Below are 11,841 nucleotides of genomic sequence, written 5' to 3'. Positions count from 1 at the left end.
GAAATTATTTTTTTTTAATAACATCCAATTGAAAAAATGTTTACATATGTCAAATGTATTAAATGTTTATGCCCAGATGGGAATATCCCCTTAAGGGGGTTGTCTGGTCATAGCAAGTTGGGGCCTATCCTGTGGCTAAAGCCTAACTTGCTGATCAATGGGAGTGTCAGTGATGCGACATATCTCTCCCCCCCCCCCCCAAGATCACGAGAACATTAGTCCATCATCCTAATTGCACCCTAGATGAGCGAAGTAGCCTGTTGCACATGCGTCGTCTGCTCCGTTCATCTCTATGGATCTGATGGAGTTAAACGGAGCAGCCGGCACATGCACACTTCGCTCATCTAGGGTGCAATTAGGATGACAGACTCCCGTTCTCGTGATCAATGAAGGTCCCATCACAGACACTCCCACTGACCAGCAAGTTAGGCTTTGCTATGACTGACGAATCCCTTTAAATCACAATTCATTAAATTACATTCAAGAAAAATGGAATCTTCAAAACGGAAGTCAAAACGCAAACGTGTAGAAGCCCTTTGTCTGACAAACGTCCCATTCAGAAACCATCCAAGACCTCGCAACGTTTATCAAGTGAATGTGGCAGATTATACAAAAACAAAAAATTTTTTTCACCTCTTTTTCAAAAATTTGCTTTAAAATAAATGAAAATAAATAAATATGAAGTCACTTTGTTTTTTGCTTTAGCACTTTTTTCTGCGCTTTCTTTTCTTTCTTCTTCTTCTTCTTTGCTGGGTTCGGAACGATCTTCTTGACTTTGAGGTTGTGTAGCTTTATATCTACCGGGACGGCGGTGGACAGTTTACGTTTTTTGGCAGAGGGGGGATTCCCGGGTTCGGCCTCTTCCGGTTCATCTTCCTCTACTGAAACGATGAACTTTTTTGGGGTGGCGCCTTCTATGGGGAGCCAAGGCACATGGAGCGGTGGCACAAGCGGGAGGATGGCCTTCACTTGCTCGTGGAATAAGTCTGCGGATTTTCGGAGGCCTAGCGCCAACACGGATTTTAGGCCGAGGGTGGGGGCGATGTTCTCGCTGAGCCGGGGCAGCTGCAGGGCGGGGACCTCCCGGCTGTAGCTCAGCTCCATGATGTGCTTGGTGATCATCTCCGGCTTGGCCGATTTGCACACTATGACCAGAAAGAGATCGTTCTTCTCCAGAGCGCGGGTCACCTCATTAATCCCTACGGCCAACTGTTTCCGAAGATCCGTATTGGTCCACCCAGTTTCTGGCACCGCCTTTTTTGGAGTCTCTGTGTCGGAACCTTTGTCGTCTTTATCAGAATTATTGTTGTTTCCTTCGGAATCTTGTGGTTTTTTACGCTTTTTTCGGCCCTTTCCTGCTGTTGGGTGCGTCTCGATCTTCTTCAGTCCAAATTCCTCAAGCATTTTCAATAAAGTCTTCAGGATGAATTGCATGTCCTCTCCGACCACGGGGGTCCAGATCTTCACGTACGGGCTGTTCAAAGAGGTCTTAGACCGAGCTTTAATTTTACTTATCGACATTTTGCCCAACTTGGGAGCCATGATGGAAACACACAGGGAGGTTCTTCTGAGAAAACAAAAAACCCAAAAAAATTATCAAAATGGACCGTACTCCACACAAGGATTGTGGTTCTGTGAGCTACAGAACTGGCAGTTAAAGTTGACCAGTCAGGGGAATTTGGGCCACTAAACCACTCACAGGTCATTATGGACCGGTGATTTTGCGTCCAAAATCGCCCTTTAACTAGTCCCTCTGTGGCCGCTATTAAAACCGCTAATACCCATCTCGGTGCTCTCTGTAGCCGGCATACTGCAACCCGCCTGCACTGTGCATGCGCCACAGGTACAAGATGTACAGCTCCGGCTTCACTGCACAAGAGATTCGTCCAGTAAGGTGCATTGGACCCATCTATATGCAAGCATAAAGGGTTTTTGTTTTAGTTTTTTTTTAATAGTGAGCACAGAGGGATTAGCTAAAGGGCTATTTGGGACACCTGTGGGTGGTTTAGTGTCCCAAATCATCCTGGTGGGTCCTCTTTAAATACTTAGCATGGAAATGTGAGCTGCAGATAAAGATCCATCCCCCCCCCCCCTTTTTTTTAAACTGCCTTTATCTCCAATGTGATCTGAAAGATGAGATTCTTATCTTTAACATGACACCACAATCATGTTTCTAGGTGCAATAAAATTAAAGATAGGGGCGTCGAAAGTGACACCACCCCTGCAGCCCCTAAACTTTGCTCATCTCAGGTAATATGACTCTTCTCTGCATATTTTTACATTACTTTGGGCAAGATTTTTTTTTAATATATAAAAAAAAAAAAAGGTAAACGGATGAGATTTCACATAAAAGCGGGAATGATACAAAGGACATTTCATACACGATGGAACTAGTAGGGACCAGGTAAAATATGGTGACAGGTTCCCGTTAAGAGGTCACAGGTTGCTCTCCTATTAGACCAGCACTAGATACGCATGGACCTGTAGTAGTTCGGGTTCGGCCACGTGATCCGGCCATATTGCCGAATTAGCAGCCAACGACAAACTAACCAGGGGGGTTACTAGCAGGGGGGGGGGGGGGGGGGGCGCTGACCCGGAACTAAAACTACAGGTCCACTCATCTCTAACGAGGACAAAGATGACATCATGAGATGCGTTCTGAATGACATCATGCTGGGACTCCAAGCTTACAGGAATTCCTAAATCCAGGAATTTATTGTCAATGTCACTTTCAAGTCACAAGGTAACAACAACCCCCTGTATGACCTATGACCTGGGCATCTGCTATAACTCTAGCCTGAGGCGGGATAACTAGGCACAAGCTGGTGCCCACTCCTAGCACTATGCACTCACACGGCACTGATTAATATACCCGCCCCTTCACAAGATAGAGTCGTGTGAACAGCGTCTTATACACAGTCTCACCTGGTGTAACTCACGTGCGTCTCCTTCCGGACATGCACGTTGAACAATCAGCCAATCACAAGGCGGCGTCTGTCCTGCGTTCCGAGGCTTGGAAACCCTCTTTTTGGAACGCACAACCGTAAGTCGCATCTGATTGGACAGTTTTCAACCGGTTCGGCCTCTTATATCCGCAGGGATTCTGGGAGTTGTAGTTTTGTCCCCTCTACAGTATTCATCACTACAGCTCCCATCATTGCTTCGGATGAGAGTTGTCTGAGCTTAACCTCTCTGTTATGTTATACCTACAATGAGCGGGGTTCGGAAAATGTTAATGTATATTTATACGGCACGTCGTGCGTCATGGCGTCACTTTATGAAGAATCCCAAAGTGTGAAATTTTCTGGTATTTTTATAATTTTTTTTTGCTAAGAACTAACAACAGGACATGGGATGACGGAAATTTGTAATTGTTTCCTTTATTTGATGCCACGGGAGGTCTGCAGCACTTCCCCCTGCACCAGAACAGTGATATCTCTGCACCCTCTACCCCCCCCCCCCCCCCCCATGGGTGCCCTCACCCTAAAATACCAGTATCCTGCTTCCAATGTATAAATATCTCAGAAGTTTTGGGTGCAGTATAATGCTTACTAGACAGGGGGCACTGTCCGCGCAGAAAACTTCACTTAGAGTAAAAATATAAAATCTGATTGAGGTTTTTCCATCAGCCCCGTTTTCCACATCAATACCCAGGGCTATTTTTTATTTTTATTTCATCAATTCCTTCCACAAGCTCTGACTTTTTTTTTTTTTTTCAGTCACTATAACCGTACGGGGTCTTGTTTTTTTAGGGACGGAATGTAGTTTTTGGTAACGCAATTTTGTGTTTGTTAGATCCTACTGGAGAGCTTTTTTAACCCTTTCTGTGCAGGATATTTAAAAAAAACACATACGTTAACATCGCGTTTATGATGCGTTTTGTAAACGGAAGTGTTAACAGTGATGTAATTAGGCAAATCACCTCTCCTCAGCTGTTGTATATGCGTTTCAAACGCAATGAAAACGCAACATGTGAACGCGCCCTCAGGTGCATTTTCATTGCGCTTTTCAAAGCGGTTGCATTTTTGAAAACGCATGCGTTTCTGGTCTGTGTTGAGATTACATGCACAAACAGCAGGGAGAAGAAGATGACTACGTTTTTATAAATTCCAAGAGACACAGCGGACTGTAAGGGCACGTTCACACGTTGCGTTTTGGTTGCGTTTTCATTGCGTTTGAAACGCATATACAACAGCTGATGAGGGGTAATTTGCCTAATTACATTACCGTTTACGTTTGTAAACGCAATGTTAACACACGCGTTAACAAAACGCATGCGTTAACGCTTTATTAACGCATGCGTTAACATCGCATTTACGATGCGTTTTGTAAACGGAAACGTTAACAGTGATGTAATTAGGCAAATCACCTCTCCTCAGCTGTTGTATATGCGTTTCAAACGCAATGAAAACGCAGGTCAAAACGCAACGTGTGAACGCGCCCTAACTAACACACATCAAGCATTGCGTTTTTAAAAACGCAAAGAAAAATTTAAAAAAATGCATGCGTTTTCAATTCATTCGAAGTCGCAAAAAAACCATCACGTGTGTCACCAGCTTTTAAAAAGGCATCAGAAACGCACGTGGGAGGCGGTTCGGTCAAAACGCACATGCTTTTTGGACAAACCCCCTCTCACCTGCGTTTTCGATGCGATTAAAAACACCATGTCGGAATCTGCCCTCAATAACACAAGAATTTTTCTTTCTTTATACACACTTGGGGTTTAAAAAGAGGCTTTTTTTCGCGATTAATATAATTTTTTTGCGATTTTTCCTTTAATATTTCCAATTTTTTTCTTTCTTTTTGTATAGAAAAAAAATACTATTATAGTTTTGTAGCCTGGATTGGTACAGGCATGGAGGCACAAAATGTGTATTATTTTCCTTTTATTTATATTTTTAAAGGGACGGGCAATTTTTTGGTGTTTTCTTCACTGCGTTTTTTAAATCCTTGAAAAATGCATTATATTTGCTTATTGGCTTTTTCAATGTGGTAGGTCAAAGTGTGTTAACTAAGCGTTTTCTCCCCTGCGGTTTTTTATTTGGCTGGGTTTTTGAGCTGCGTTTTAATTGTGCTGTTCAAAGCGGTTGCATTTTCGAAAACGCATGCGTTTGTGGTCTGCTTTTTGAAACGCATGATTACATGCACAAACAGCAGGGAGAAGATCTGTGTGTTTACAAATTACAAGTGACACAGCTACACGCAATTACCACACATCAAGCACTGCGTTTTTAAAAACGCAAACATACATTCTAAAAACGCATCCGTTTTTAAAGCATTTGAAATCGCAACAGAAACATTGCATTTACGATGCGTTTTGTAAACAGAAATGTTAACAGTGATGTAATTAGGCAAATCACCTCTCCTCAGCTGTTGTAATGCGTTTCAAACGCTATTAAAACTCAGTTCAAAACGCAATGTGTGAACACGCCCTTGATAAGCCGATTGCATGCGTTTCTCTGGAAACGCATGTGCGTTCGGGCCGAGGACCGCCCCCTGTGCACTAACGCCGCGTTATGAACGGACGCCTAGCGGTACGTGTGACCGCGGCCTTTGAGTTGCGTTTACAGAGCGCTGAAATGTGATGTTAAAACAATGTAAATATTTTGTTACTTCGTTGCTAACGCTTTGTAAACAAGCTTTTTTTCTACAATGCATTTACAGTGCGTTAACAAGCGCTGCGTGTGAACAAGGGCTTTAAACCATTCACAAACAAAATGACGCTGCACAAATAAGAATTCCCTATTGTCTCATTCCCCGCAGCCAGAACAGGTGACACATTACAATGGACATCACATGTGTCCCCAGGTTCTGTAATGCGGAGACCTCTCTGCAGTGACAAGCAGTTTCTGGCAGTGAATGGGTTACACCTGCAGCCGCCCCTGCATGCAGCTACAATGGATGATGTCAGGGCACAAGACATGGGGAACCAATCAGGGGTTCTGGAGCCTGGAGGAGCGCTGACCCATATAAGAGACACAGCTGAGCTGCAGATTATTGTAAGAGGTTCTGCTGAGCTGACGCCTGCATCCACCATGTCTCCCCAGGTACTGCCCCTCCTGCCCGCTGCTGCCTCTGGCATGGTCTTATTGCATGGGCTATTTTGCCATTGAAGGGGTTCTTAAATATTTAATGCGTCATTATGCGTAAATTGGTCGCTAGATCAGTTGACAATGCTGTTCCTTTAAGGAGTTAACACCTTCAGCTCTGCTACATCTGATTACACGCCGCTTCATTGTTACCGACATAATGGGATTATGTTTATGATGTTTATGTCTAATGCTTTCTATAAATTTAGTTGGTTTGTCCTATTTTAAGGGGATACAAAAATTATGGGGATATTTTAAAGAATTTAGGTTTAACCCCGGCAGCAATGTGCACCATAATGATGGCTGTAATGTCGCTTCTATGTATCTTGCGGTGTTGGGCTTATTCTCTAGTGTTTTGGAAGGGGTGTGCGGGGTCACGTTTGCATGTAATTTGGATGAGCTTTTCCCTATTCCTGCTGCCGGTGTCCTGATTTATAGTGTTTGGCTTTATGCAAACCCACATCTACCAGGAGTTCTAGTTCTGATCCATATTGGCTATAACTGATCTTCCTACTTGTGCAATAGCGACGTAACATAGTGGAAGACCTTGCTGATGGTCACAAAAGGAACCAGGTCCGTCTGTCTTGATGGGCAGTGCCTGGTCCTATAATGGGAAGGGACTGCTATGACTGTGGCTATGGTCCTCTCTAGGTACGTCGCTGCTTCTAAGGATGTGGATAGTATAATTAAGGGAAATCTACCATCGTAATAAACCAGGGACATTACCACAGTCAGTGCCTGGATCTATGAGTAATCTTATTTGTTATCCATGCATTCCTTCCAAAATCAACTTTTCAAATGATGCTAATGAGCCGGAAGGACACCTGGGGTGTTACCAGATCCCCTTCATACTGTAGATTCATAGGCTGTTACATGGTGCAGGAGCACTCTCCCACCTTGTGGTGAAGTGAGATTACATCAGGCGGGGGAGGCAGTGTGAGACGCTGGTAACTCGCCCTGGGCCCTCCAGGCTCATTGGCATATGGTCATTTAAAAATTTTGTTTTTTGGGAGGAGGCCATGGATAACGAATATCACCACCGCCACGGTGCCTGGATCTAGGAGTAAGTGCCCTTGGTTTATCATGATGGTTTGTGGTGTTGTGGCGGAGAGGCACATGTAGTGTTTTATTGTTGCATTGGCTATTTTGTGACCTTTTTCATTGCCTACTTCCTTTTACAATCTTCCTACGTCTGCTAGAACAGGACTTTCCAGGTGCTCAAGTCAGATCTGACTTCAGACTCTTAACAAAGCTGCAAATTTGGGCTTCAGATCTGCTCCTGTTCCCTTCTAGCGTAGGAAATGTTTTGGAAGTAGCTGCAACTTTTCAAGTCAAATGCACTGCAGACCTGAACCCCTCATATCCAGACGTATCCTACAGCCTGGACCTCTGATACATCTGACCTGCACCAGGTTTGGTGTCTTAGTTGCACGAGGCCCCATCACACCTACCACCAATTGTCTTGTCTTTTATTGATGAAGATGAAATCAGATTGGATATGTTGTTTAGTCCACAGGGGTGAATTTAAGTTGATTGGAACCAGGGGCAGATTAAGACCACCTTGGGCCCTGGGCTGTAGGAATATTATTGCTCCTACAAGTCTGGAATCACTTGTTACATCTGGTACTAGAATCAGCTTCTTGGGGAATGGAGGATGTGTCCCTTCTGATGATTTCAATCAGCGGTTTCAGGACCTTCAGAGGTCCTGAAATGGCTCTTGTGTACATGTTTATTGTGAGCAGATGTACAAGGATTTCATGGGGTTTGGGTGGCCTTGGGGGGCCCCAGGCTACCACCTATATTATAATCCACTACTGATTGGAACTGTACAGTTCTCACCTTTTTACTTTTTTGACAGGATGCCTTGTGATCCTGGTGGCCCATTATGGTCCAGTCTAGTCTCCAGCACCAGCAAAGTAGTGACTGACTATTCCTGGTTCTGAGCTCTGCTGTGTATCTGCTCTTCTAGGTCAGGGGTGGTGATATGAACAAACTATATGGTAAATTTAATAATCTGATCTACAATTTGGGCTACAGTGAGGGCCCAAAAAAATGCACTTCATTAAGCCACGCCTTCTTGGCAAAGTGTGTCCTAATCCAATGTGATGCATATGGTGGCAGTTTTTGGGGTGTCTATTGAATAATCTGCCTGGTAAATCTTTGTTGGAGGAAAGCAGAGTCTTGAGCCCATTATTCTTGCACCATGAATATTAAAAGGAATCTGTCAGCAGAAATGTACCTTCTAAACCAGTTGGTTGTAAAGCATGTTAACAGCTTTCAGATGGTGCTTCTGTCATGACCCAGCATAATTCCATCCATAAAATCAACTATGAAGTGAAATATACATTGGTTGGACAAAGTCACAGGGGAGAGGATATTTGGTGCTTAAGTCAAGCTCTCTTCTCCTTAGAACCTCCCTTCCTGGTGATGGCACTGTACCTTTGGTCATCTCCAAAAGGGCTCTCAAAGTCTGGTAAACAACGTCGAGGCTCTGAGGCAAAGAGAGCTTGACTTCAGTTCTACGCTCTCCACCTCTGCATCCAATGAGATCTCACTTCATAGTTGACTTTAAGTTGTACCACCACGCTGCTCCATGCAGATAACATGATTAAAAGGGTGTGAAGCGGCTTCACAAATTACTGGTAGTGGTTCCTTGGGTTGAATTCTGATGACAGGTTCCCTTTTAAGGTTTTTGTTGCCTTCCCTATGTGAAATGGCAGAAGATTTGCCGTAAGTCTTGTTATCCCTTCATTATCTAGATATGTTGGGTTAGATATAAAATGCATGACTATAGAGGTGCAGAGCAGGAGGCCATGTTAGCGGAGGCTGAGCCTCTCCCGGAGATGAATGGCTTCATTAATGGATTCAGTTTCCACAATCCGCAGTAACGGAACAGGGACACATTGTCACCACATTGTATGGGCTTCTGGAAGTGTCCCATGACTGGGTGAGAACCTGTGACAATAATCCTACAAGTGACCCATTGTTCTCGTGATGGAACAAGTTTCAGTTGGGGGATCGTGGTCATGTACAAGTCCCTACAAAGAGATGGCAGAGCAGAATTCCTGTATATTACAGCAAATATGGCAACGTTCTTAAGTGCTGGTATTTGTAATATAAATGCCTAAATTATCCCCCTTGTTTGGCGTTCTGTAGAAAGGACATTTTGCACCAAAGGGATTGTGCTGTAGTAATCTCATTGTGCGGAAAGCGTGAGGAGTGCCACGTTAATGAGAATGGGGACCCAGGAGCGCCGCCATGTGGATGGAGCAGTAATACACATGTGACTAGTTCTCCATTCACTTTGTGGGTGCAGTAGTCCCATAGGTGACACTTGAATACATGTTCGTTGGGGGGGGGGGGGGGGGGAAACGAGATCTTCATCTATCCTATAGGTAGCAGACAAAATCCTATTGGAGAACATGCTAATAGTGTTGCGACGTGCTGCATTTGCTCATTTAATTTAATTAAAAAACCCTTCGTGTCTCTCCCATGGGTACGACCTGTCGGTGCACTTGAGCCCCTTCTATTCCAAAAGACCACTGCCCCGTGCCACTGCCCTCCTTCTGATTCTAATTTAGCTGGAGGGGAAGAAGCCAGACTAAAGGAAGAGGGCCCCCATGAAATGCCTTTTTGGGGATGAGGTGATGCCAAATCCACTTCCGGATGCATTTTGCACTTGTTGCATCATGGAATCAATTGTTGCAAATCTGTTTCTCACGTTTTGATGATTTTTGCAGGCAGACTTTGACAAGGCGGCAGAAGATGTAAAGAAACTGAAAACCAAACCAACCGATGATGAGCTGAAGGAGCTCTATGGCCTCTACAAGCAGAGCACAGTGGGAGACATTAATATAGGTAGAAGCTTAAAATCGATAAACCCTGAGCTCCTCAAGCTCACGTGTATAATTTTTAAAGCTTTTTTTTTTTTTTTTGCCAAAAAAGGGGCACAGATTCCAGGGCCCCATAGCAGCTGCTACCTTGTAGTTGCGCCCCTGGGCCCAACTTTGTCTAAGGCCACGGTCACACGTACCACTAGGCGTCTGTCATAAGGCGATGCTAGAGCACAGGGGGAGGTCCTCGGCCCAAACGCACATGCGTTTCCAGGGAGTTTCTCTGGAAACGCATGTGCGTTTGGGCCGAGGACCGCCCCCTGTGAACTAGCGGCACGTGTGACCGCAGCCTAAAACTGGCCCTGGTCACACCTGCAACTACCAATCCATTCACTTCTATGGGGGTGCAGTTGTACCCCGCAATCGGACACTTTCCCCTATCTATTGAGAAGCACAACTTCATAGAAGGGGAAACTTAGAAAAATTATTTTTCCAGAATTTCGGGCAACAAAATGAGGGAATCCAGTAGAATGTAATGTGCAGGTGCCTCATGATAACATTATGGAAGTTAATAGATTAGATCTCCAAATACATTCATTGTTATTGGCACAAACATGATTACGTGTACAGTCTCTGACTTATGATGGGAGGTCAGATTTCATTTTGTAGGATTATAGACTTTCCCCTGTGATGGCTGAGCTGTCGGTGCCACCAGGGGATTATCAAGAGGCTGTGAACTAAAAGAAAATGGCCAAAATGCAATTCCTAAAACAGGATTATGAGGGGAGCGAAGATTTCTCCGAGCGGCCATCATGTACAGCTGTCACATCTAGTAGATTATAAGGATGTTTATTGGAGGAGTAAGAGGAGAGGCAAGATACGGGGGCAACTGGAGCCAAAAAGTAAAGGCCTTGGAGAGAAATAAAACTTGCAGTAATGAGACCCCCACAGATCACGAGAACAGGGGTCTGAGGTACCTCCAGACCTCTCGTCGCTCCCTGAGATGAGCAGACGGTGATGCACGTCCAGTCTGCTCCATTCATGTCTATGGAGATGACGGAGATTGCTGAGGGTGCCGCTGAGACCCCCACAATCCACTGGATAGGGCCTAACTTGATTGCTGGGGAAATGAAGATCTAGGTACAAAGTCTTTGGGGAGAGGGGGGGTTGCGCTCGGTAGCAAAAAATGTCTATATATGGGTGATCGCGCTACACTAAAATGCATCCCTTTCTTAAAATTTTTGTAGACTGTCCTGGAATGCTGGATCTTAAGGGCAAAGCCAAATGGGAAGCGTGGAATTCAAAGAAAGGTAGGACATGGAATTTTGAAAACTTTGGTAACTTTTTCTGCCTTTAATTGGTGCACAAAATTCTCCGAACCAGCCCAGCAGATCACGTCTCCCGCTTTTATTTTTAAGGTTTGTCCAAGGACGACGCCATGAGTGCCTACGTGTCTAAAGCCAATGAGCTGATCGAGAAATACGGTCTGTGATGTAACGTCCTGGATGCAGCAGAGAGACTAACCCGTGTGGAGAGCTCAGACCCCACTAATAACACTATTTACCAGAGTTTCTTGTGATGCTTCAGGTATATAACTTAGGCTGTCAGGGCACAGGGACCTGTTTTCTACACTCGTACTGTTTTCTATGCCTTGCTCTTCCTTATTAAACCATTTTACACAAGAAAGGTTGTGGTCTTGACTCTTCAATCGTTTGGTATGTGCTGACTCTATATACACGAGACCCTCGTTATGCAGGGCTACACATCTCATTAACATCCCTATCTGCAGGCTGACCCTCACAATTAATAAATTGGGCTCCTATCCTGTATAGTCCCAAATTGGCAGTCCCTATTAGCTGCCCCGTTTAGGCAACGTTTGCCATCAGTATGTCTTGTTTCCTTTTCTGCTGAAGGAGTCC

General features: G+C 44.6%; 2 protein-coding genes across 2 annotated transcripts; one reads left to right on the top strand and one right to left on the bottom strand.

The window, feature by feature from the left end:
• Positions 1-568: 568 nt before the first annotated feature.
• On the bottom strand, positions 569-3,070 carry RPP38 (ribonuclease P/MRP subunit p38). Its single transcript, XM_072154268.1, has 2 exons — positions 2,926-3,070; positions 569-1,567 (listed from the first exon to the last, which is right to left on the bottom strand). Exon 2 carries the CDS (start codon positions 1,540-1,542, stop codon positions 685-687), a length of 858 nt encoding a protein of 285 aa, XP_072010369.1. The 5' UTR covers positions 1,543-1,567; positions 2,926-3,070; the 3' UTR covers positions 569-684.
• A 2,812-nt stretch (positions 3,071-5,882) lies between these two features.
• On the top strand, positions 5,883-11,608 carry ACBD7 (acyl-CoA binding domain containing 7). Its single transcript, XM_072154266.1, has 4 exons — positions 5,883-6,047; positions 9,830-9,947; positions 11,170-11,232; positions 11,341-11,608. The coding sequence occupies exons 1-4, from the start codon at positions 5,898-5,900 to the stop codon at positions 11,412-11,414; spliced, it is 405 nt and encodes a 134-aa protein (XP_072010367.1). The 5' UTR covers positions 5,883-5,897; the 3' UTR covers positions 11,415-11,608.
• The last annotated feature ends 233 nt before the right edge of the window (positions 11,609-11,841 follow it).

This window comes from Engystomops pustulosus, chromosome 5, assembly GCF_040894005.1.
Source record: "Engystomops pustulosus chromosome 5, aEngPut4.maternal, whole genome shotgun sequence".
Classification (NCBI taxonomy): Eukaryota; Metazoa; Chordata; class Amphibia; order Anura; family Leptodactylidae; genus Engystomops; species Engystomops pustulosus.
This window is presented reverse-complemented; position numbering and strand designations above follow the sequence as displayed.